At 37.4% G+C, this 27400-nt stretch overlaps 1 protein-coding gene across 6 annotated transcripts in view; it reads left to right on the top strand.

The window, feature by feature from the left end:
• Nucleotides 1-27400, top strand: part of asic1b (acid-sensing (proton-gated) ion channel 1b) — a 186269-nt gene that overhangs the window by 140859 nt on the left and 18010 nt on the right. For 3 of the 6 annotated variants that reach the window (XM_058761151.1, XM_058761149.1, XM_058761155.1), the window contains 2 exons: nucleotides 17759-17909; nucleotides 24948-25075. In XM_058761151.1, the coding sequence (XP_058617134.1) occupies nucleotides 17759-17909; nucleotides 24948-25075 (279 nt within the window). Of the gene's footprint in view, nucleotides 1-1146; nucleotides 1171-9212; nucleotides 10250-17758; nucleotides 17910-24947; nucleotides 25076-27400 lie in introns of those variants that run through there. The other 3 variants (XM_058761150.1, XM_058761152.1, XM_058761154.1) reach the window with 2 other exon arrangements.

Below are 27400 nucleotides of genomic sequence, written 5' to 3'. Positions count from 1 at the left end.
AAATATAGTAGAAAAATAAAACAACGCAAATATTACAAAATGTGTCATTAAAAAGTGTATAAATCACTTGTTTTTCCAAAAAAAAACATTGTCCAACAGCGACACTAGCTGGTAAAGTTACAGCAGGTGTCCACATCTCTCTCGCCTCCCCTGAGCCCATTGAGTTTGAACAGACCCCCTTAAGTATGCGGTGAGTTTGGTGGGGGGTAATTGAGAATGAATGAGGGAAGTCACGAGAGAGGAGGCAATGGTTGTGGTTGGTTCATTCCATAAAGCCTCTTGTGTTTGTGCGCATTCCGCGTTTGTGAATCAGTCTGAATAAACAATATAATGGCAGCAATGGGAAGACTAATTGTAAACAAAAAAACACACTTAGATATAACCACTTCATTATGTCAAATTAAGACTTGAAATAGCCTGAGAACATGATCTGTGGGAGTAATCAGCTTGGTGAAATTTAAGGTGAAGCTTTGTGTCTGTGACCAATATTTACAGAGCTTTGATGATCCGAAAAATTCAAAGTTCACAAATAAAATATATTGTTTAAATTGTTACTGCCTTGAGTTATTATTTTGGAATAAATGTAAAATGTTTAAAAACACTAACTTGATGAGATTCAATCTAGAGATTCGGCACACCACTTTTAAAATATGGGCCAAAATATTGCAAAGTAGAAAATGGGCTCTAAAAATGATAAGTGAAATAGTGTGAAGAGGGTGATTTGTACTGTATATGAAATCCACCGATGCAAACAGACAAAGTGTAACAATATAAGCACTTAAATGTCTATTTTGGTTGTTTTTTCCATTAGTCTGACAGAAGACATGTTATGGGAGCAAAATAGTCCAAAATCTCAAAATGGACCAGAAAAACATTGGTTGTGTCTGTAGTGTATTACCTTATTTGGAACCTGAGTGCTATCAGAGATTTTAAAATATTGAAAAGTAAAAAAAATGGGCTCTAAAAATGAAAAGTGAAATGGGGTAAAGAGGGTGAAAATCCCATAAATGTCTCTAATTAGGAGAGCTTGACACATGCGCCCCACCTGACACCGAAATGTGCCAATAAGCACTTATCATGGCTAATTGGCTCGTTACTTAATCTCTAATGGCTTCTTAATGTTTTCATCCATCATATTGAGTAAAGAATATCCAGCAGCCATCTGAAAAGGTAGGATTTGTGGCGTTTGGGTTGAGGATGTGAAAGCTTTCATGTTTTTTAGACTCACCTTTGAAGTGATTCACACTTGACTGCATTACGGTTCACCCTCTCCTAACTGAGGCAGATAAACTCAGATCTGCAGCTCAAATCAATTGTAGAGAGCCAGAGAGGCTTGAATTGTAGTATCTGAGTGATTTCAGGTGTCTGATTATATGTTAAAAGCCAAAAAAGCGTGTCTACATGTATAGATGTGTTTTCCTAACTTGTGTACTTGCTTAAGGGTTGTGTTGAAGTAATGTTTTCTGATGTGTATTGCTTTCCACAGAAATGGAAAAACACACACAAAATTGCCTTTCTGAGATCTCAGTGCACAAGTTGCAAGATATGAATCAGCTAGGAGAACCAGAACGATGTAATGAGCAATAGAAGAAGAACTTGTCATTTGACAAAGTATTGATTTATAGAAGTTTTGTAGCTCTTTTGAGACATTTTTGCAGGTTTTTTGAGTAGTAAAGAAACTTGATTGTTTGTCGGTGAAATAACTGGAACTTGCCACATTTTCATATAAATTTAGTCCATTTATTGTGCTGAATTAGACTTTTGTATCATTAGTTAGGGTATGTATGTTGATTTATTGATTTTTTTTATTTTTTATTCATGTGATGTTTGTTCATTTATATAGTGTACTTGTTTGTTTTATTTTCATTTTGTGTACTATGTTGTAATTTACTCTGTGAAGGGCCGTGAAGAACTATATATATATATATATATAATTTTTTACTACATTCAGTTATTTAAGAAGTTCAAGCCTGACTCATTAACCACTGGCTGATCTGTTTGTATCACTGTTTTAAAATGATTCTGGTTACCATTAACTATGACTTTTGTCTCAATAAACTCCTAATTATGCTGCTTATTAATAGTTTGGTTAGTAAGGTATTTGTTAAGTTAAGGTATTGGGTAGGATTATGGATGTAGAATATGGTCATGCAGAATATGCTTTATAAGTACTACTAAACAGCCAATATGTTAATAATAGACATGCAAATAAGCAGCTAGTTAACAGTGAGAATTGGTCCCTATATTAAAGAGTTACCATGATTCTATTTGTTGATCTCAGCTGTGTAGTGTAGCAGACATTCTGGAGGGAAAAAGAAAAAAGAAAAAGTTTTCAGTAAAATGCTGGAGTGAAATTAAATTCAAAGGGCTGTTGGTTGGAAGTGAATAGGATCAGTGACCGAAGTGATTCAGATATGAGGTCAAGCAGGTGTTGAAGTCTATCAGCCACACACACACACACACAAGTGTGTGTTTCCTGCAGGGTGAAGTCGACACGTCCTGTCTCATTACTCTTGCTCTGTATGTGTCTGACAACTGCTGTTATCCGCTTTCCCTCCACACACACACACGCACGCACACGCACACACAGACTGGGTGTACCTGGAGCCATATTAATAGACCTTGGACAGATTGGCCGTGTTGCAGACAGGTGGAAAGAGAAGTACAGCTTCCTAGATGAGTTCGGCTGGTTTGTGTTGATGGGTGAATCCCACAATTTCTGTCAAGAACGTGTGTGGCTCATTTCTACTAAAATCAAAAGAGGAAAGCAAGAAATTATAGTTTATATAGACAACATTGGATCTATAAATCAAGACTAAATAATTGTAGTCTTGAAGCAAAATGTCGTCGTATTTTTTTCTTTATTTTTTATTTTTTGCTGAAATATGACCTTGAAACATTATTTCATTCACCGTTATATTTTTAATCTGCATCTGTAAAGCTAATCTGTGTCCTTGTGAGCAACAACAGTGAACGATCCTCTTTTAATATGATCATTCATGTTGAGTTGATACTTGTTTAAGGCTTGAAGTTCATCCATTGTGAATACTATAAAGCTATGTCTACAAAACCTTCTAATTTAGTCATTTATTTTTGATGAAATATGTTTTTTTGTTTTAACTTCAAAGTCTGACATGAGCTTCATTTCTATTATTGTTCGCCTCGCTGTAACAGACCTCGGCAACCTTCGGTGTGACTTTGGAAATGAATTAGACCTCATTACATAGTCTTAATTCAAAGACAATTTTGAGATCAAACGAACTTAAATAACTCCTCATGGGGCACAAGAGAAGACAGCAGAAATTACTGATGTTCACGGTCACCTGAGGTGAAAAACTCTAAAAATAAAATTGAGTTTAAATGTAAGCATAGCACCGACTGAGATACTGCATCTGGGGGCAAGACTTTGATGTCCCGCTGCTCTGAAAAACTAACAACACGGACTGCTGGGAATTCTGACCTGTAGCGAGGTTGACGCAGATCTGTGTTAGAAGCAGCTGTTTATCTTTAAGAGGCTCTCAGGGAATTCTGGGAGAGTGACAGTGTTATTTATTGCGGAGATTGTTTCTGGAGATGTTTCTATACTCATACATGAGTTATTGTTGCTCTTTTTTAAAGTTGGTCATGTGAGCAAGATTCATATCGGCAGTGAGTCAAGAGCAGCTGACCCGTGCGGATGGGTTCAGTTCAAGCCGTCTGAGAAACATTCATCAGAAGCGCCTCACTAACACACAGATTCGCCCAGTGATGCTTTTTCCTTGTTTCTTTCCAGCCTTGGCTTTTTTGGAACTTTTCAGTTTTATGAGTTTTGGGGATTATATATGCATCCCTAATTTTGGGTTCCTTTCAAAATGTTAGATTGCTTCAGAAGTTTGTCAGATACTTCTCCAGACATATTTTTTGATATTGCACTCACCATAATCATCCTAACCTAGTTAGACACCAATTTGTGCAGTTTTTGTACTCTACTTGAACATTATTTCTCTTGTTTTGAATGTTTCAAGCAATTTCTGTCATTGTTTTGAACATTCAGTCTTTCTCTGTTCAGACGTGTTAAAAATCCTTTCTCTGTAAATCAGACGTTTTGAATGTCCTTTCAGTTATAGAATTTGAATATTCTGCCTTTCATTTCAAAGGTTTTGAACATTCTATTTATTCAGATTTTTTTTTTCTCCTGTTTTAAGCATTTCAAACTATTTTTCTCTGAATTCAAGTCGTATGATCAGTTTCCCTCAATTAGAACATTTTCAATGTCTCCAATTTTGCATTCTTTCAAGCTCACAATCTTGAACATTCTTTCTTTTCTTCAGCAGTTTTGAATGTTATTTTCTCCGAATTCAGCCATTTGATCATTATCTCTGTTTATTAGAGCCTTTTCCAATGTTATTTCACTATGAACGTTTTAAACATACTTATACAATTTCTATCTCCTGACTCAAATATCATGAACATATTTTTTTCTTTCAATGTTTTCTCTATTTTAACGTCTTAAAATATTGTTTCTCCTGATGTGAATGTGCTCTCTCTTGAATCAAACATCTTATTTCCTGTTTCAAACTGTATCTTTCTGAACTGGCATGCTTTGATCATCATTTCTCTTGTATTTGTTCTCTTGATTGAAATGTCATAGCCATTCATTCCCCTGATTAAATAAATTTAGATATGAATCACAGTCTTTAGGTTTCCTGATAAACATTACAGTGCAGCTCATTAGGTTTAGAGAAACAGCCACTCTCTCTCTCGCTCATGTTTTCTGTTTATGTCCATGATTTATTCTGTCCTCTCATCCACTGCTGCATTGTCTAGTATTTTATTTCTTTTCCTTCATTGTCTTTCTCCTCTCGTTCACCATTCTTTCCGTAAAACTGAAGCTCCTCTGCCATCATCTGAACTAAATTGTCTCTTTTATCGCATGTGAGAGTCGTCTCCGTCCACAGCTGCAGAGTCTCTGCAGAGGACATTTGGCATCAGCCTGGGTGCTGATATAGGCAGCTTTCCAGATCACTACAGCATACACTAGAGGGTTACTGAGGACTGGGTTTGGTATGCAGAACGTTAAATAAGAGCGGGACCAGCTGTGATACTAGTTTACAGTTTTTGCCTGAATCTGCTATTTAAATCTGTAATTTACTTGGTTAATTTGTAAATGGGATCTCTTTAAAATCTCAGTAACTTCTCATAGACAGCATTTTAATTTCATGAAAAGTTATTCTTACAATAGGCCTATATAATAATGAATAAGTAGAGATTAGGATGAGATTTCAAAGGTATCTGAATTTGGGATCAGATTGACCAAATATTCCATCGAAATTCAATATGAACTCTTTCTCATCAAACTGCTATCCCTCAATTTTTTAGTTCTGTATTTTTACAGTATGACAACTATTGACTCGTTTGTTAGGAATTTATGAAAGACTGAAGTCAGTGAAAAACAAACTTGAACAGACTCCATTGTGGGATGGAAAATTTAAGTCGCATTTCAAAAGACGAAGAAATCAAACTTCATCAAATTCAATTTCCCTCAAGAAATACAGTGTCTTTCATTTAGACAAGGAGTGCCTTACTTTCGCTGGAGAAATCAATGAGCTATCGTTGTAATGTTTGCCATTTCATTCCAAATGGAAGGAGTTGTATTGCTGTTGTGCTTTCTGTTTTCCCTTTGTTCACCGTGAAATAAACCACTCCAGACCCCATCAAGGCTATTTTGGGCTGCAAACGATTTTCCCCATAAAATGCAATCTCAGTTGTGGCTCTGTCATGGTTTTGCTCTTCGAGTCTCTTCCTAAAACCACAGGCCATCTGCTGGAGTTGACTATCACTCAGCTAGAAGATTAATAGCTTGATTGGCATTACTTTGAACATGCAGTTTCCGCAATGTAGGCTAGAGTTTTTAATGTGATTTATACCAAGACAGACCTTCTCTTGTTGTTTTCAGTGTTAAAATACCTTTTTTTTTTTTTTTTTTTGCATCTCAGTGTAATGTTGTGTAAAGAATGCAACTCTTTTGGGTCATTTGGTTGCCTTTCAACCATTATAGAGGGTTCACTTTGGGCCTTAGAGCACTGAACCATTTTATACTCAATTGAAAGCATTGCTTTTTATTTCAGGCCAAAAGGAGATGCATCACCCTTTCATACAAAAGAGCAGTGCATGTCCATTTAAGAGGCTGTGAATATATATATATATATATATATATAAAACATCTTTAGAAATTTGCACACACCCTTTTAGATATTTTTCAATCCTCACCAATATGATGAAATGTTTTCCAATCTTTTAGCCCCCTTCAGCATCAAAAATAATACATCGTTTCTCCATAGCAGCAAACCACGTGGAGTTATTTTCCGAAAAAAAAAAAAATGCTTGAATTCATTCTGAGTTTGTAATAAATTGGTCTTTGGCGGCGAGCTGCAGACCAAGTTTTGCCGAATACTAATTTGCGTCTTCATCTGGGTGTTGATGTAGCTCAGCCTGTGATTGTCCCCACAGCGGAGCCGCATCCTCTTTGAAGACGCTTGTAAAAATGCGTCTGTGACTGTTGAACATGTGGGTGTGCAGTGACGAACAGCCACTGGGGTCCCATGCCAACATCACACTCCTCCATAATATGAAAAGATTGAAAAATCATTACTATTCCTTCTGCCTCAGCCCTGAAAGCCACAAACATGTTTGGTTTATCACAAATTTATTATTTCCCCTGTGTTTTTTGAAAAACATAATTCAAAATTTTAAATGAATAAATAACATTTTTAATTATAAAAATATATATTGTGAATCTAATACAAATAATTAATACAAATTAGTATGCAAGTAACCTAAAAAGAATACACATATAATACAAAAATGTTACTTAATGCAATAGTGTGCTTGTTATTGGTGCCAGAACAAATCTTCTACTCCTTCCCAAGAAATGTAAGTTGTGTGTCACTACAGTTAAAATAACGTTCAAGATAGCATACATCATGATCTGCGCTCTCTCTCTCTCTCTCTCTCTCTCTCTCTCAGAAAATAACTTTTTAATTGTTTAGTGAGCCTCAACTTCACTGTAAAAAATAAGTGTAATTTTAACTGTAAAAACGCTACAGAAAAAAAACTGTTAATAGGTTAACAGTAAGTTCCCGTACTATATACAGTGAAAAACTGTAAAAGATCTAACCAGACATTTCATGTAATTTTACAGTAAAATGCTGTTAATTGTACAGTTTTTAGAAGTAAAAAATAACAAATCAATGTATAATTTAGAGTCAAAAACTGTAAACTGATATTCCCAGAATTCCCTGCATGACAGTCCACATTTGAAAGTATTTTGTTTAAATAATCATGTTTTTTAATAGTTTTTGTTATCGGTTATGTGCATTTGGGCTTTGTTACATCTTCTGTTGTTTAATGAAAGTTTATTGCATTATTTAAGTATCGTGTGTGTTACCATGATGGTGTTTTGTGTTTGCATGAATGACTCTGTGCACCTTCTATATATTAGTTTATGCCATGGTCTGTCTGAATACTCGATTCTGATTGGCTGGCAGGTGTTGATTAAATTCGTTTAACTGCACAGGTAGTTCCAGGTCAGTTTAATCACGTTCTATATTAATGCGCTTCCTATAAACATTGGTACCCATAGTAACATACAGTTACAGTTGAAAATAACCGTCATTTTTATCGTTCCGGTCAAATATTGCAGCGCAAATATTATTAACATCTTTAATATGTGAATGCTGGCAAATGACCATGGCATTTGTCGCTGCGCTTCGGGCGGTTCTTCGCCTCCACGTCGTGCATTCAAATCGTTTAATGCACAGCTAGCCGTTGATTATACCTTACATATACTTCTACTTGTGGCAAAGCTACTTGTGATGAGCTTTGATTCTTCATGTGGCTTTCTCTTTTACCACCTGCATTATTATGGTGGTTGTCAGTATATTAAAGGTGCAAAACAGATTTTAATAGCACCGTATGTTGTTGAATTTACTGGTTCACATTCAAATTTCCTTGTTTGTAAATTACAGTTTTATACTGTACATTTTTACAGTTTTTTTCTGTAAATGTATTTACAGTTTTTCTGTATTTTTTACAAAATTATTCTGGCAACTACAGCTGCCAAAACTATTTTGTAAAAACTACAGAATTATTTTATACAGTGTTCTCTTTACCATTAAATAGCTCTTCTTGGCACGTATTTGATGTGACTTTGAAATTAAATGCCAAATGTGAATCGTAACACCTCCACTGTAATTTATTTGTGACATTCATAGCTCCTTGCGTATTTTTTCTCAGTAAAACAGATGATTAGATGACGACAAGGACACACACAGTGCTTGAATGTCCACAGATCCACCCACGAGCATTTGCTTCAGATAAGACCGAACACATCCGGGTGTTTACAGGTTTATTTTGGCACAGCATTCTGGTCAATACTGTCCTCTGTTATGTACACATTTGGACAAGAGCCTTTGTGAGGCATCTCAGACACTGCCAATGAAAAAAAAGGGGTTATTGACTTTGAACACATTGTTAAGGTAAGTGGGCCATGACCTGCGGGCACCATGCCCATTTTCCCTGCTTGACTAACAGCCCGAGCTTAAGGACATGCCCACTTAGAGTCTAAAATGGATGGAGAGTGTAATTATTGGCCTGAATGATGCATTGTACAACCAGCAATTAAAAACTGAACCTTATTTTGATGTTAAAAAAAGCGCCATGTTATTGTGAATATGCTGATGTCAACATGAGTGTTATTATGATAAATGCTATTTTTGATGATTGGCAGCTGCTGGCTTAAACACTTCACACTCACTGTACACACAGATCTCATTTAAGGAAAAAATTGCCAGGTGCCATTTCAGATTTTGAATGCATGTTTCTTTTCAGAATGACCTAGTGATAAATTTGAATTGAAATATATAGTTATATATATATATATATATATATATATATATATATATATATATATATATATATATATATATATAAACATTTATCAACAGTATGATGCATAAGCAAAATTTAGATACAAATGTGGCATTTTAATCTGACATGTTATTGCACTCAAAATATATCACTCAAATAGTTTATTACAGTTAATTAGCACAACAAGGCGTCTTCGTCAAATAAAATGAAAAAGAACATTTAACCACTGCAATAAGAAAGTTCAGTGAAGTAACAGGCAGCAGAGGATGAGCGCGCTCACAAAGCAACAGAGCTGAGAGCGCGGGGAGGGGATGAAGCTCGCGCTGTTGCTGAAACGAGCGGTTCCAACACAAGCCAGTGAATTACTTCGACTGAATTTATGAAAATTGAACTTCAAAGTGCATAACAGATTTACTGTATGGCATAGGACCGCACGAGTGCGTGACGCGAAGAAAATGTGGCGAGGTGTGGGTTCCTGGCAACAGTTGCGACTTTTACACCGGCTATATTTCGCTTCCCTAAGAGGAAATCTGGATCTGGAGAAATAATATTTTACCGTCCTTATTTACTACAGCACTGTACTTCAACCAGTTTTGATGAAGCTGCAGATTTGTTCCCCACATAAAACGCCACAGGAACAGAAACGCGCGATGTTTATTCGTTTTGGGGAGCTTTGGAGCGTGTAACGGGTCTCTTCTGAGGTAAAACTGCGCGTCAAAGGACTCAGACCTACTCCAAGATGTGCCAAGGCGACGCCGCACCGAAACAACGCACTGAAGGTTCACTAAAGGAAGCTGGCAAGCTTTTCTTGAAGCACACGACCTTTCACGGATTGAGACATGTCTTTCTGAGCGGCTCGTACCCGCGCAGAGTCGCGTGGCTGCTGGCGTTTCTAACGGCGTTAGCGCTGCTTTTTACTTGGTCCTCTAACCGGGTCCGATACTTGCTCTCATCGCCGGTGTACACCAAGGCGCATATGGTTTATGCGAAACGCCTTGTATTTCCCGCCGTGACGATTTGCAACCAGAACATCTTAATGCCGCGTCGTATGAAGAAACCGGACATCTTCAGCGCGGGACGTTGGCTTGGACTCTTCGGGAAAAACTGGCAGGTGTCCCCCGCGGTTCGAGAAGCACTTACATCGCACGTTGACGGAACTAATAATGAGCCTCCCTGGTCACCTTTCTCTCGCATACTGGACTTCAACCACTTCCTGCCTCCTCCTCGAGACTCTCAGCCCTCCATGAGGCAGTTATTGGACCGTCTGGGGCATCAGCTTGAGGAGATGTTGCTTTATTGTCGATTTCAAGGGCAACTGTGCGGACCGCGCAACTTTAGCACCGTAAGTTTGTGTACATTTAACTTCACGACAACACACGATGCAATAATTGTTGTAGTGGAATCGTTATAGTGAACGAGACGACAATTTCTTTCTTGTGCTTGTTTAATTAGTATAAGTTACTCTTTGTTTGCCATAGCATACTGCAGTATGCAAATGAGTCTTCTGTGCACCATGCACATTTGAACGGTTTTTATCTCATTTAATGCGGACTTTAAAAGGATGGGCATTTGTATGCTGATGCTGTATGGATTACTATATCCCACAATGCACTGCTTCTTCACCTTCCATTTCCAATGTATGACTAATTAACTGCAAGCTGCAATTTTAATATATCTCTTTTTGACTGTATCGACTTAAATGCTGTACAGTATACACTGAATATTTCCTACTACATTTAAAAATAGTAAGAGAAACCGTTGGCATTGTTCCACAAATACTGTTGTTATTGTTGCAATATACTGTATAACACATGTACTTTGCTCAAAATGTGAAATTTACATTTTTCCAAAATGTGCAGTATGCAAGACACTGTATTGATTAATGGATCCCACAATGTAATGCACTTGACTTTTTAATTTCCAGTGAGACAAATGAACAGGACAGCTCTATCGACTGCATTTTAAACATCTCCATGATCAGACTGCCAGATTCAAATTTAAAAATAACTCTTCTGAAATAAATAAACTGGATTTTCATTTTTTTTAAACCAATAGCTGGATTATACATGCAAAAAAAAAAAAAGGTCATGTGACAATGTATAAAATATTTATCATTGCACTCTTTATCATACAGCTGCACTTACATGGCCTTAGTCTTGACCCCATTTATCTAGATGACTGCTTGGCTTTAGGTAATTATATTTATGTCAGTAAATAAACACAATGCCAGTTTAATGTCATGTTGAACACATTCAGCAATGTGACTCCTGGGATATCAAGCTTGATATATTGCATCACGAGTCGCTCAGCATCCCAAGAGCCTTATCTGCAATCTCCTCGCGTCCAGGTCTCACGTAATTTAGCTAAATGTATGCACTGCGTTGCATTTGTCGTAGAAATTATGATCCGTCATTTTGTCAAAGGCAATACCCTGTGAATGTCTTTATTCTTCACTCTGCATAATAATTGCATTGCTAGTATGCCACTATAGAAGAAAAAATGATGAGACACCGCCAAGGTGTGTATTGGGGAAATTATGACTAGATTTATGTGACTCGTTCCTTTTTAACACTTCGTCTTGCATTATGTTTTTAGGGAAGCTGCTGGTGTTCAGCATGAATCATTTGGCTGTTGGGCTTGAAGCACTGACTTGATTTGTAGTTCAGCATCAATGCAGCTACTGTGGTAGAAGGTCACTCTCCCTGTGGGCTTGTTTCTATTTAGTCAGTACACACACCTTGCTTTAAACATCTACCATGTAGACACCCAACTTTTTCCTCTGTAATTCCACTTTTTCTATCCCCCGTTCACACATGAGCAGAGTCACTTTGTCTAATTCATTTGCAGCACCTTTGCATGAGCGGAAAGAAGCGAAGTCGGTCTCAAGGGTCAATACAGATACGATTTCATTTAAATTGCATCTATCTTGTACTATCAGCACACTGGAGTCTGAGATAGAAGCGTCAGTCGAGCTTGAAGTAAACCGTAATTGTCCTAACCCAGTTCTCAACCACTCTGCATTTCTTCTCTCAGTAAAAGAAAAATGTAATTTTAACAGTATGGTGTTCTGTTTAAGTTGAACACTATTGGTAGGAAGGGGTTGTAGTTGAATTGAATGGATTTTGAGTATTTTAGCTTTGTTGCATTTAGATTTTACACTTACTTGACAAAAAGAACTGGAAAGTATGGAAATTCAATGGTTAAATGTGTGTATTATTGTATCTTATACTTTGTAACACAGGAATATAATATTGTATATAAATAATTATTTAATATTATTATTTCTCTCTCTATTGATGTAGCCTATCTACCTTGAGATGAAGCATGGTACAGCAATTTCATAAGGTGCCTTTAAATTATTACGTAGTCCATTTCCTGAATCATTTATAGTGTCCGTTCTTCCTCATATTTTCTGACATGTCTTCAGTTGAATTTTTAATATGAAAACAATTTTCTCAGTTGTTTCAAATGAGAGAGAATTTGAATGAGGATGGACATCTCAAGGAAAAAGCTACGTGTCTGCCGCAGATAGATTGGATCGTATTGAGAATCAATGAGCCTTTACTGGCTCCAAAGGCTGGAGTCCAGTGTGGAGACCTATTTGAGAGATTGAGCAGAGGCGACATTGAGAGATTGGAGCCTGTGTTCCTGTCCACAGGCAGGCCACTGACAGATAAATCGTAACCCCTTTAGCAGGCCTGGTGGTCTTAAATTGGCCATATTACCTCTCCATTACATCACTGAGTCTGCTGTCGATGTGTGCGTCTTGCTGTCAATAGAGGAACCGGTATTGATTTTTGTGGCCGAGTCGAGTTGAGGCACACCCTGTGGCCATCTTTGTGCCAGTATTGATCGCTGTCAGACCGGGAACAACGACCTCTCAAACCTGACAAACACTCACTCACAAAATCCAGTGAATTTCTCAGTTTATCCTTTGAGATCAAACAGACACACACACACAGCTACCGGGAGACCACAGGCTCTTCTTACTGAAGCCTTAGCTTTTTGAGTCTGGATGCTTTAAAGAATAGTTCATCCATAAATTTAAATTCTGTTTTCACTTGCTCACCCTCATGTGGTTCTAAACCCCCAAAATGACATACACCATTCAAGTAGTCCATACGTCTTTTGCACTATATTCCAAGTCTTTTAAAGTCATAAGATGTGCCATTTGATAACCATAAATTATTATTTAATTCCTTTTTCGCTTACAATTTGGTCTGTTCCTCGCGCAAAACTATCATTCATGCTACATGAGCAGAATGCATTTGTGTAAATTGTTCATCAAAGCATCCTAAGTGTACCGCCCTTGTTTCGCGAATTAAGCCATATGTGGATCAGGAAAGCAGGCGACATGTTCAACAGCTTGACTTTGGCTTCAGTGTTCTTGTATAATTTCATCGTTTTCCGATTCGGTAGCATTGATCTGATCCGTCATGACAGCGCAAAGCTATCGTACATCTGGAGCCACCAGCCACGGCAAAACGGACAGTGAGTTGTGCAGCTTATTAGACACGCAAGCTTTGCAATCAAAGTCGTTTGACAACTCTGACAAACGGCTTCAGCTTGCTAGGAGTTCGCCATGGTGCACAGGGAGCCCTTGAGCGGGCGGCACAGTGCCATTTGGGTCGTAGTGAATTATTCATTTCAGAAGGCGCTACTGTCATTGTGCTGATCTTGATCGGTAGTGATGGGTATATCAGTCACGCTCGCGAGACACCGGAGCCGCGTCTTCTTCAGCAGTCTTCCTCCTATCACGTTGAAGTGGAAGCTAATAGTGACGTATCGTCTTCTATTTCTAGCCCTGCTGCGTAAGGTAGATTGTGAAATTGCTTTGTGGAGTTGCAGGCATGCAGGGGAAAGCATTAAATAAATAAACAATAGCTTTTTTATCTCTCAGGTCGCACGAGAAAGAACAATATGGAATTCAAAATCATCTGTCAGCATTTCCGCACTTTTGCATCTATTTATACCCCTTTTCTGTGTTGATAAATATGTTGTTTTTTAGGAGTGGATATTAAAAAAACTGGCACCTGTAATGGGACCGTTCACGTTTCACCTTTTAGAATAATTGCTTATGCATTTTGTTAGATATGTGCTAATGTATATTCAGTGTTTCAGTGATATTTTTTACTAATAAAAGTCAAGTACTTTGGACACCTGACTGTAGATGCACCCAATATCCAAAATTCGCCAAGTACCAAATATGTATTTTGTAGAGTAAATAAAATGGTTACTAGTGGTTCAACAGATGTCATGGATTGGATAGTTTTTTTTCGGATCAGCAAAAAAAAATAAAAAATAAAAAAATACATATTTCAATGTATCAGCAAAACTACTAGCCTAACTAAGAAAGTTTAAACATGATTAAAGACAAGTGAACAGCCAATAAAAATAAGAACAAATATACAAATTGCAAGCATAGATAAATACAACAGAACGAAGTTGCAAATAAAACACGGTCGCAGTATTCAGGTACATAATGTAATAATTAAGTGTAAAATTACACTAGTGTTCACTGTATAAATGAAATGTAGGTTAATCTTCGTCAAACCTGTGTTTTGTTGTTTAATTAGCATTAATGGCAGCAGCAGGTATTTATAGGCTGCTGTCCATTTAAGACATGATGCACGGATCCAATATGATGATACACATCCGGTTTCTTTCTCAGCTGTTTTCTTTCAGTTAAGAAATAACTGATTGCATTTAACAGAATGATTGTTGAGATGGGAATTGTGTCGTAATTTTATGTGTATGAGTTTGTTCAAATGCAAGGAGTTAATACAGTTCATCTGTGGATCATATGGGTGCCGAATCATAGGGCCTGATCCGTACGGATCCATTCAACCACTAATGGTTACCATTTGACCTTTAATTTTTATTTTTTCAATAACTAGTTTTTGTACCTAAGCTTTTTGCTACAAATACATAAATCTGGCAACCTTTTACAATTAGTTTCAGTATGTAAACATTACTTTAACAATGCATGAACTAACAGAAAACTATAACAGAAGAAGAAAGCTATTACAACATTTCATTTATTCAAATACCAATAGGTTTAATATAAACTTGTGTAATAGTGATTTTAATCTACATTTATAAAAACTGTAAAATGGTTGTTCATTGTTCGTTTATATCAAATGCATGTGCACAAATAATACGGTTTCATTATCATAAAATATTATTTGATACATATTCTCAAGTGACTCAATGTTTGCACATATGGAAAGAAGTTAATTTTGGGCCCTGAATGCATGTTTTGAATTAATATTTATCCAGTTCTTAAGAAGATGTGACCATTTCTCATTGCTTTAAGTTCTCGTGGCTGGTTTTATTTTCAAAGAAATCGCTGATTAAGCCTGTAAGTTTACGATTAAGCCCGCTCCTCCCCTGTGAATCTTTTCCAGTCAACTGAGTCTCTGAACAGAGTCTGCCAACTGACAGCGTCCTTCTGGGAGATCAGAGCGCCTCGCTCCTTCAAACTCCCCTCAGCGGCCAGCAAGTTTTAAAGTCGTTTCATTTTTTATAAAGTCCTGTTACAAAGGGCAGACATGATAATGTATTATTGATGTCTTCAACCCCAGTGGAGGCAGTTCTCTTGTATTAAGTCACACAAGATGCTTGATGACACTCACTGGCCCAGCTTTGGCACTAATAATTTAACACACCTTAGCGCTCTGTTTGAATGCATTATTAGATAGTGTTGTTTGGTCATTTGTCTCTCATTTATGGGTTAGTAATGTGTCCAAACCCCAAACACAAGGTATTTCAAGTACACCAAATAAACAAATGTGTTTGTATCCTCAAAATAACTGGAAAAATGCTCCAGTCAAGCACATACAGTGTGTTCCTGACTCATTTTCCAGCCTTTTGGCTATTGTAAATATTTTCTAAAGCACCGTTAGCATATAAAGGTCCTCGCAAAGTCCTGTTCTTTCAAAATAAAATGCAGTTTTTTGTGCTCAATGGGCCGATGGCCTCGTTGAGGGGACTTCATTGTGAAGTTTCTCAGAAAGACTCCACTAGCATCGACTCTCTTGTGTCCCAAGGTCAACGCAACTCTAGCCAACTACGCTGTGTTGCCATGGTTACCACAGCAACTCTCTCGTCTTGGCAACAGCCTCACTTCTGTTTGCTAAACGCTTTAGACGCTGTTATCTCATCAGGAGTAGTTTAGATGTAGAAGCAGTTCTGGAGCACTTATTGTCGGTAATGGCAAAAGGGAACAATTATTCTGATGCTTTTAAATATGTTTGTCTGGAAAAGGCAAGAGCTTTTAGAAACATTATAGTGGATGTCCTTTTGGGCATCTTGTGTGCTTTTTGAAAGTTAAAAATGACTCTTTAATGCCCCAAAATGCTGTCTAGGTTAGAAACATACAAGATTTTGAGGCATGGACAACAATGAGGTCTCATCAATAACGACTGGCCACTGTCATGGCATCAGTAGAGAATTTCAGGGCAGTTAACTGAATTATCATTTGATTTACTGGGTCATTGCCATATTTTTATTTGTTTTTTTTTTATCATGCACACACATTTTTTTATGCCTTACGGACTTTTCTGTGGTTTTATGTGGCATTTGTAAGTTTTGCTTGTCAACTTTTCACATTGGTTAAATTATCTACTGTAGATGGCTAACTCAGATTAGAGTTCGAGTTTTCTGTATAATTATAATACTTTTTTGTAAAAACATTTTGATGAAAAAATATATTTTATAAGTATAAAATGTGGACTAATGTTTGTAAATAATTTTCAATTAAATATTAAATAATAAATAAAATACTATTAGACCTTGTGCTGCTAATTCTAAACATAATTCTTTTACTGTGTGATTCATTGAAATGCGTCAGTGTTGGCATTTTTTAAAAACGTGGTAAAAGTGGTAGTTGTTGACTCATGGTTGTCTAGAATCTCAGTTCAGTCTCAGAACAGAAACTGTATCACTTTTTTTTGCTATATTTGCCAGGATGTGTATTTATATAAGTGCTCCATCTGCGAATATGTGCATGTGCATTGGCTGAATCAACCATTCATCTGTCTGTCTGTAGCATTTCATCACACGCCAACTGATTTCTGACACATCCTTCATTGGCATTGAAAGGTTTCTCTCTCAAAGAGAAAGAGGTAAAGATGGCTGTCTGCATCCAGACACATGTTGCATTTATTTCTGAGATGCGATTCCCTGGAGAGCCGCTGCAATTTTTATAACGTCACTAAGTTCTCTAAAGATGTGGCCTTTTCATTTCCTTTGCACTGAATTTTTCTCATTTGTCGGCGATGGTAATCAGGTTCTCCTGCAGCGAGGAGCAGTTGTGTTTCTGAGGCGCCATGCTCTCCATATCCTGCTGACTGTGATCTGATTAGATGTCCATTAGTTCAGTTTCAATTAAGACTGGCTGGATGAGCCCCTTCTACCCCAGTGTAGATCATGTCATGACTTCGAGATGCTCTATAATTAATCAAATGATTTCCTGAAACCTTACTTGAAAGACTTTGATTTTAGCCGGAAGTGCAACTGAGTCATTCCTGTTCAGAAGAACCTTTGAACTTTAAGGAATATGCTTATGTTGATATAAGGAGATATTTCTATTAAGATTTATAAAGAGCATTCAGAAATATTCTGTTTGATTAATTATATCTAAATTATATATTATTTAGCATAATTTGATAATCACTTGATGAATTAATGATGCTGTGATCACTAGAAAATCTTGAAACATGCCTTTAAACATAATTCTGTTTATCGCCTGCTTTCTACAAGTGATAATAGTGCAATGTTAATTTTCTGATTTAAGTTATTCTAAACAAAGTTGAAATTCAAAGTCCCTTTGTTTATTTTTTTTTTCCAGATCTTCACGCGGTATGGAAAATGCTACACCTTCAACTCTGGACAGGATGGACGGCCACTGCTGATCACCATGAAGGGAGGAATGGGAAATGGGCTGGAGCTGATGCTGGATATCCAGCAGGACGAGTATCTGCCTGTGTGGGGAGAGACTGGTACGTCTCATTAACCCAAGTAATCTCACATGTCTTCCCAGTTTGAGATCCCATAATATTAACCAGCCCGAATGTCAACAATTGCTTCATTTGTGCCTGTTTTTATTTCTCCTAAAGAACTGTAGGAGAAATATTTGAGACAAAGCTGATACTTGCATTGCATTTATGAAATTAAATCTTTTTCAGATCCTGATCCAGCAGATCTTTAGTTTTACACTCCTTATTCCTAAACTGACTCCACACTGAAATGATTCCAGCAGAAAACTCTTGGGATTCCACCTATTCTTCCAGGCAGATTTGCATAAAATCACCATCAGCTGAGCCGTCTAAATGTCAGTAATCTGTTTATGAGGGTTTAGTTTAGGATTAATCTGTGTTTGCTAGACTGGCTCTCCGTCTTTAATATTAATCAACAGGTTAAACCGAACGGACTGTGAATGAACTGTTAAATGAACATTCATGTCACAAAGCTCACTACCAAGGACAGGATCAATTCAAATCCATAAAAAAATACTGCTAGCGGGCTTCTTAGCAGATACTGCTACTACTTAGCAGCATCTTAACTGAAATAGCAACTGATTTGAAATGCTCAGTTCAACTCTCAGTTGATTCTAATGCAGTTTGATGTCGGCATGTTGTTAATATTGACACACATATAGACTAATAAGTCATTTTTATTAGATTAAAGCACTAGCATAGCCAGAATTTTTAAGTGGGTGGGCCTACATAAAACTGGGTGGGCCAGGTGTGTATATGAAAACCATGTCAAATTGCCAACAAAAAATACAGCACCAAGGTTCATTACACAGTACTTCTAAAGAATGAATTAACATTAGTAATTTTTTATATTAATGTTCATTTCAAAATTTACTAATAGGACATTATTAAAATTAAAAGTTGTATCTGTTAACATTTGCCTGAGCTGGTTAACAAAGATGAATAAACATGGTAACAAACGTTTTGCTAATGTTAGTTAATGCTAACGTTAACTAAAGGAAGTTTAATAAAAAGCATTACCTCAGTGTGAAACAACGGGGCTTCACTGATGATTTCATAATCAAACGTCTCTGTCAGTTCACGCGCATCGAGGACCGCAGAAATGTGCGCAGCTGCAAATTATGCAGTTTGTTGTGGCGACAAGGATCTAGCACAATAATGTTTATGTGTTTCTTTCCACAAAGGACACATCTGTTTAGTGGATCAAACACTGTACCTGTGCTAATATGATGTTTCAAACACACTTGGTTCAGAAGTTTCCGATCGATAAATCCAGCACCCTCAGGTGATCTGTCGGGTTTCATTTGTAGACGGTCCGGATTTATTGCTAAGACATTTTCTTTTTAAAATAATTGATCTGATTTATGTTTGCTTCACTAGGCTATTTTCAAATTTAACTTCACAAAGCGCACATTTTACTATTATATCCGTATGTCGTAAACATAACATTGTGGGTGGGACGAATCATCATTTTGACAAGCGTATGATGCACCTATAGGAAGAGGGAAAACGACCTGTAATTGACCATGAAAACAAGCGTTTAATATTTTTAATGAATAAAGTTACAGTGAAATAAGACGTTTATTAGTATCGTTTAATAAATTACATCCATTTGGAAAATTACAAACTTCTCATTGGCTACGCAACTGGATTAAAGGGGTGGTTGACTACTTCTTTTTTTTTTTTTTTTTTTCTAGGCTTGATTGTGTTTATGGGGTCAGTCAAACGTGTTAAAGGGGTCATATGATGCTTTTTTTAAAGATCATTATTTTGTGTATTTGATACAACAGAATATGTTGACATGCTTTAATGTTCAAAAAACACATTATTTTTCAAATACATGATTGTAGGTCCTCTATGCCCCGCCTCTCTCAAACACTTAGTTTTCTACAAAGTCCCTTCTTCCGACAAACGCAGTCTGCTCTGATTGGCCAACTGGCACAGTGCAATGTGATTGGCCGAACACCACAAGCACTCGTCAGAAATGTAACGCCACTTTCCATAATCCCGAGCTTCAGCTTTCAAAATAAAAGTAAAGACAGTTAATAATGTTTTACCATCAGTTCAAGCCTGAGAGGGGACCAGAGTCGCGTGACAGACAGTGATGAAGCTCGTGTGTATTTGCACACAAGCCGCGATTAAGACAGCTGACTCCAATGTGATGTGACCCTCTCTCTTTCACACACACACACTCTCACACACACACACAAGCCGCGATTAAGATAGCTGATGTGCTGTGATGTGACCCTGGCTCTCTCTCGCTCTCTCTCAGACACACACACACACGCCGACGTGCAAAACTCCGCATTTGAACAGTCAATAGCAAATACTTAAACTAATAACAAAACATACATACAATCGCTGATTCAGAAGCGCCAGATTGTCATAGCAAAGTCAGAATTACCTCCTCTCCTAGGTTCACGAAATGGTCGTCCATAAAATGCGTTGTGATAACATCTGGGTTGTGCTGTTCTGTTGTAAGTAATCTTAATGATTCCTAAATGCATCTACTTTCTGAAGGCCAAATAAAGTGCTTTTGCTTTCACATAGAAGCACACAGCGTCTCCCTGACATGGCTGCATCAACACTACTGTGGTTACTGAAACCACACCCTCTTTCCTTGCGTGCACATTTGGGCGGCATTACGCAAATATTTCCACATCGTGACGTAGACATGTGGGGGTGTATTTGAATGAGCCGTTTTAGGGGGGCGTGGCAGAGTCTTAACTTTTATAAAGAATATCTCTTTGGTTTTGAGACTTTAGTCTTTGCAACTTCAGGGATCTTATCTATGCAAAATCAGCTTGTAACACTCCAAAGAGAAAGGAAAACTTTATCACATCATATGACCACTTTAATGCTTTGTTTAAAAAACGCATTATTTTTCACATAATTTACCTTTATTTCACGCCGCTATGTCCCTACTTTGATAAACACACTGATAATTTCCTGCTTTTCTGAAGCCCCTCCCTCAGAAATACACAATGGGCTCTGATTGGTTAGCGGGCCCAGTGTGTTGTGATTGGCTAAACCGCCTCTAGTCCCCTCACCTCAGCGGCATGTACTCCGGTAGTATTGTAAACAATGGCGTCGTCTATATTGCTTATCAATTTGAGCCCTATTGAGACGCAGAGAATATTAGTGAAGAGGATCGTGCAGTACCTGTGCAAGCACTGCTTTTAATGGTAGGCCTATGTTTTTTGTTTGTTGTCTCATACTTTTAGATATGTTGTTATTATGCTACAGCTTATGTTAGCTTTTAATATATGGTTTTATCATGATTAAAGCTTTAATACAGTACGGTAACCGCATGCTTAACGCTTGTTTAACCCATGTTTAACGCTTGTCATAGCTATGTGAAAATAAGTGTATAAATCTGAATGAGAGAGAGAGAGAGATGCAGAGCAGAGCGACGCGAGGAACAGGATTAAGAACCGCTGCTTTAGAACATTGATTTTGAAACTTGTGAATCCATTAGAATCGTTAGAAGACAGAATCGCGATTCATACAGTATATGAATAGATTTTTATGTGCACCCCTAGTTTTCGTCCTCTTCTCTAAAGCAGCACAGCATGGCCTCGCCCCCTTCGTTGCATGTTCCTGGGGGCGGGGGTTTATCTGGGTTTATGATGTCACTAACCCGGAATTATTTTGTTGTAGTCCCTTACCAGCCTTTCACTGTAGTCAATGCTATGCTAATTCTGTAAAAGACAATTTCTCCCTTTGCATTGAACTTTGAGCTTCGTAACTTTGCAGATGTTGTTTATGCTCACACAGCTACATTACACACTAACAAAAGTTAAAAAGGTAAAATCGTATTATATGACCCCTTTAAACCACTTGTCTTGACTCATCCACCATATTGAATGGTTTTTCACTGAGCTTATTGTAGTTTATTCTGGAATTGCAACAATGATGCAAACAAAGAATTTGGCCAAAATGAAGCCTGTGTTATATTTTCCGCATGAGCAATCCGGACGTGTACACGGACAGCGCAGATGCGGGCTACTTGTATTTATCCTACCGAAAGCATGTGCTTGTGGTACTCTATTGTTTTATCGTCAGATTGTACAGGTTCAGGTAGCAACGGGCTTCCTCACACAGCGTGTGCATGCGCAGTTGGTGCTTTTGTAGCCTACTGAGTGCGGTCACAAAAAATGGGAGGCACACGGATGTCCACGAAGAGCCTCCACGCACACCCTCCAATGACGATTTTTACGTTACGCATACCCTAGCAGACTCGCGCATGCAGAAAGTATAACACAGGCTTTAGGTATTTTAGAAGGCAACAGTGTAAAAAGAGACAAGTTGATTTAACTTAAAATAGAGGAAAGCCGTTGCCTTAAAGTTAAGTAAATAATAATTTTAAGAAAATAAGTTAAGTGAATTGTCAAGGTTTTTTTTATTATTATTATTATTTAATTCATAATTTTAAGGCAACGGGTTTCCTCTTTTTTTTTTTAAGTTAAGTCAACTTATCACTTTTTACAGTGAACAATTATGCCTATGATGCATTAAAATGCTAAGTAGGGAGCTCACTAGGTTTTGGAGCATAGCTATAAACCACCATAAAAACCAGGTCAACACTCAGAACAACGGTTTATCAGACCGAGCTTAAAAAAATGAACAAGCACAACACTGCAGTAAACAACAACAGCAGCCATTGGACATGTTTGCCAGCAGAAGGTCAGAATGCTGCGAGGAGAAAATGTCTGTGACCTTTCCGGTAAAGTTCAGTCAGTTTTGAGCTCTCAAAATGCAGAAAGTGACGTCAGGCCAGATCCTATTGATCAGAAAGCGGCAAATGCACAAACGCACGTTACAGCTGCAACCCAATTACAAGTGATGTGATACGTCCAGACTAGGAAGTGAACCTCACTCGCGTCTGTCTCACAGTGGGACCAGTTTAACCTCTCTACGCCTCCGTAATTGAAAAGAGAGAGGGGGTAGATGGGAAACCCTGTGCACCTGCCTGTGTCACCACCCGACATTTACCGAGATTGTTTTTATAATGCTGTGATTTCCTGAGGAGTTCTGCTCTCACTCCTTCAAATTTCTACAAACGCCAGGTGCTCTTGAAGGTCTCCGATATCTAATCACATTCTCCAAGCAGCACTCTGGTTACTCGGGTGAATGCTGTCCTGAAATCTCTTCCACAGCTGACTGGATTTCTCTGTAATTACAGAGAAGCTGTCTCGAAGTCTTGACAATGCAAGACTCCTCCAGAAACTCTGCACTGCACTGTTTCTCTCTAAGGCTTTTCACACTGCGCTTAACCCTGGGTTAACATCTTTTTAACCCTTTGTCACACTTTCGAAAGGGGGTTAGCATTACTTTTAACCCTGGGTTATAAAGCCCTCCTGACCCTGAATTACATACCAAAGTGGTACAAAATGAAACAAGATTGCTGGAATACTTTGGCAAGACTTTAAATGAAAGGTTTAAAAGTGAAAAAAATCCCAGATTTCCAACATGGTCTCAGACTTTTCATCTCACCCTGTACTTGTCCAGTCTTGTAAATATGCAAATAAGAACGTAAGTCCAGAGTGTACACTGTAAAATCCTGAAGCCTCACCTGGAATTGAGTTTAACAAGGCCTGATTTTGATAGTAAAACTTTTGAATTCATTCTGTCTGAGTGCTGGATGATGCTCTAGATGATCTGCTAATATACAATTCATGAAACAGGGCATCTGTGAGTTTACTGTGGCCGGCTGGATCATTTCCCTCATGTTGTTCTGTTTGTGCGTTAATTATCATTAAGCAGATGTTTAAAAGGCGAAAATGGTGATAAAGCAGGTGGGAGACATCCGAAACCCCTCTGTGTGCTCATAGAGGATGTGCTTGGGAACTACATTTGTAACAATAGTCATTAGTGGTGTCACATGTGGACCACTCTGTGGACTACATGAAAATCCAGCAGGCTGTGGAAGAAAGCCAGCATTTAGACCGTAATATACTGATTTAAAGTATTTAAATGACATTGGGTAGTGTCAAACGCAGCCTATAATCTGTGCTAACACTGATGTTTGCTTAGCTGTCCATAGAGACACGTTTCGAAACCTGAGGATTATTTCCGTTTACAGTCTGTGGATGACACATGGCTGAATGTCTAAACTTTACAGACGTGAAGCTGTTTGAAATGCCTTGAGACTACTATATAAACATCTCTCATCCTGTCAGTGTCGTAGTTTTTAATGTTGTTTCTGGTTTGTTCTGTTGTCATATTGTCAGATGTCTTTTTCATTTTGAATATTGTTGATTTCCTGTTTGCTAAGTTGTGTTGTGCATATATGCCTTCAGATGTCTCTCGTTGAGAACCAAATGTATGAACTCAACCTCATTTGTTGCATTATTCACAATGTTTTATCACAATTGTTACATGTTGTTATGTTCTTATGCACCATTTGTATTCATATTCGAGGTGGGACATTCTTAATTCATATCTGAGACTTTGAGGCCAAGTAGGAAGATAACATAAAAAGAAAGAAAACTATGATGGTAGGTTTATGTTTGTGTAGTTGTACAATTCAACAAAACTATCCACGTTTACTTAGTCTTATTGTGAAACTTGTGGTGGAGAAACTTTTACTCTTGATTTTATTTTTGACTTCATATTTTGAATATTGTTGTAATATTTTACAATCATCTCTTCTTTAAAGTCGACCTTGTTTGTAGCATTATTGCATTGATTTATTGTTATAGTGACTTTAAGTTAAGTATTTCAGGACACGTTTTTGTAGTCATGTTATTGGGTTCTTAGTTAAGATTAATTTGGTTTAATTAGTGGTGTTTGCCTATTTGAAATGGGTGAACAAGCACCAATTTTCACACGATGTGAAGAAAACACATTTTCTTCATCCACTGTCATGATTTTCTTTTACTTTGTCTATGAAAAAGACTCTTGGGTTCAACTTGAGACTGTTTGATACTGTGATATGAGCTGAAAGCGCAGCCCATATGATCTGATATCATCTGTTCTTCTGAGACACCTGCATTAAGTACATGTCCCAGTCCTCACGTGTCTTTTTCTCTCTCACAGATGAGACGTCTTTCGAGGCGGGAATCAAAGTCCAGATCCACACGCAGGATGAACCGCCTTTCATCGATCAGCTGGGATTCGGAGTGGCTCCAGGCTTCCAGACATTCGTCTCCTGCCAAGAACAGCGGGTACCAAATCATTGTTCTTTTTGTAAATTTCTTGGTGCTGAAATAGTCTCAAAATGTACAAGACTGAGATTGTGTCAGTCTGTTGTTTAAGTATTAGTTTTCGATTTCTGCAGCTGCTTTTTTATTTATTTATTTATTTATTTATTTATGTTTGTTTGTTTGTTTTGAATGCTTTGAGGAGTAACACAACTAAATTTCTGAATGTTCTGATTGATATTGTGACATTATTTTGATGCTAATTAAGCACATTTACATCATGAATTCTCGTCAATGTAATGCAGAAAAATCTAATTTTCTATACATGTAATTTATACAACAGTTCTTTCAGGTCCTTGAATCTGATTGGCTGATAAGAGTGTGATATTACAGGGATAACAGGACTCCAACTGTTTCACCATTTGTATCACTCCGCTTGTGGCATTTCTCACAGCGAGTATCATGGCATAGTTTTTGAGAGTTGTTTTTTGTTTAGTTTTTTTTGGTGAGAATGTACTTGTTTAGATTTTAAATATGCAGTTTGTTAATAAAGATAACAATGTATTTGAAAATTTTCTTCAACGTTTTCGGAGATGTGAGCTCCAGGGCATCAGTGGCCATTCAGCACTCATAAACCTGCCAAGAGCAGGCTTAACTCAGTCAGATATTCTGGAATTTTCCGCTGGCTCTGATGTCTCTATAGTGATTAAACATGAGATATAATTTGTTTTGGGTAAATCTAACGGGCAGTCTTTGGTCTCATTAATCTATTATTTGTTCCAGAGTAAAGAGTTTTGGCTTAGGTCAAAATCTCATCACGTTATATTTTATGTAACATTAATTTTATGAGTGAGTCAGCAGTAAAAACTTCTATATTGAAAGAGATTGAAACAGGGTTTTAAACAAGGAAGTTATTTTTACTTTCAACAACACCTTCTAAGACGCAGCCAACAAATGAACTGAGCAGCGCTGTCATCGGAAATCACCCTTAACAAACGAAAGGCTGACAAAGTCATTCTTTGTCGTACTGACAAAGATATCGCTTTCCTCAGCAGACATTCAAACTAATGTTTTATTGTGAATATGAGATTGAGATGAACAATGAATGCTGTTATGCAGGTAATCACACTCGCTCAGTCCATCCTCTCTCTCATAATACTCTACATAACTCTGAGCTTTTAATACAGTAATACAATAAGTTCTCAATGAAGCAACTCAACGTTTCTTCGTTACTAGTTCTAAAGTGACGTTTTCGAATTCATAACGGAGGCTTGGGCTCAGCTGTTAAAACTGTCAAACTGAGATTTGAATCCATGTCAGAAAGTAGTTCTGCACAAAAGAGGGTTTATAGTATTCGTTCATCATTGTAGAAGTAACTGCCTTTAATATTGATTTAAATTGTAAATCATTGGGGATAACTGGACTTTCACACTTTAGCAATGAGAATACGTGGTGAAAATGTGCTTAATAGTAATGAACAATGTCAAAATGCAAAAAAAAAATAATAATCTCTGTCCTAAAATAGGCTTCATTTTCACTATTCAGAAAAGTCTCATGGTTATAAAATAGACTTCATTTTCACTATTCAAAATACAATTTCCTGTTTTTTGTTTGATTTTGGGCTGAGATATGATGTGGACAGATTTGTGAGATTCACCCAAGAAGAAATTTGGTCTCCCACATCCACAAACATGATTTGATTTTCAAATGAGAGCGAACGGCCGACACAGAGGTCAACCCTGCTGTCTGGAGTAAATATTATTTATTTATAGGACTCTCAGAATCCATGTTTAATTTTCATGAAGGCCCCATCATGAAATAAAAACAGCAGCTTTGTTCCTGTGAGAGAAAGAAACAGGCAAAATCAAGGTGTATGTGATCGATAAATAAGAGTCAAAGAGACAGGCAGACGATCTGACTGGATGAAGACAGACAGAAAGATGGTTGATATGCACAGACGGCTCTCTGCTCTTGTAATTGGAGGTCAGTGAGCCTCCCATGTGCAGTGGATTGATTTCAGTAACATTTCCCCTCATTTATTTACCTCTTACACAAAGATCAAGCCTCCGTCTCTAGATGCATCACCAAGATTCAATGTCACTGGCTTTTAAAGGATTAGCATCCATCTCTGTCTGTCGCTCTCACCATGGTTCACACAGTCAGTGTTTGGGATTGACAACTGTATTTACTAATGGATGGGATTCCCGGACTGTGTGGAAGATAGAATAATGTTTATATGTAGTTGACTTAAGTGAATTTGTAATACCATACCAATAGGTATCAGGTCAAAAATGTGGTTTTGTTTGATTATTTTGTATATCCGCCAATCAATACTCAACAGGAAAATTT

The sequence above is a fragment of the Onychostoma macrolepis genome, chromosome 22 (genome assembly GCF_012432095.1).
Source record: "Onychostoma macrolepis isolate SWU-2019 chromosome 22, ASM1243209v1, whole genome shotgun sequence".
Classification (NCBI taxonomy): Eukaryota; Metazoa; Chordata; class Actinopteri; order Cypriniformes; family Cyprinidae; genus Onychostoma; species Onychostoma macrolepis.
Note: the sequence above shows the minus strand (reverse complement) of the source record. Positions and strands in the feature narration are given on the sequence as shown.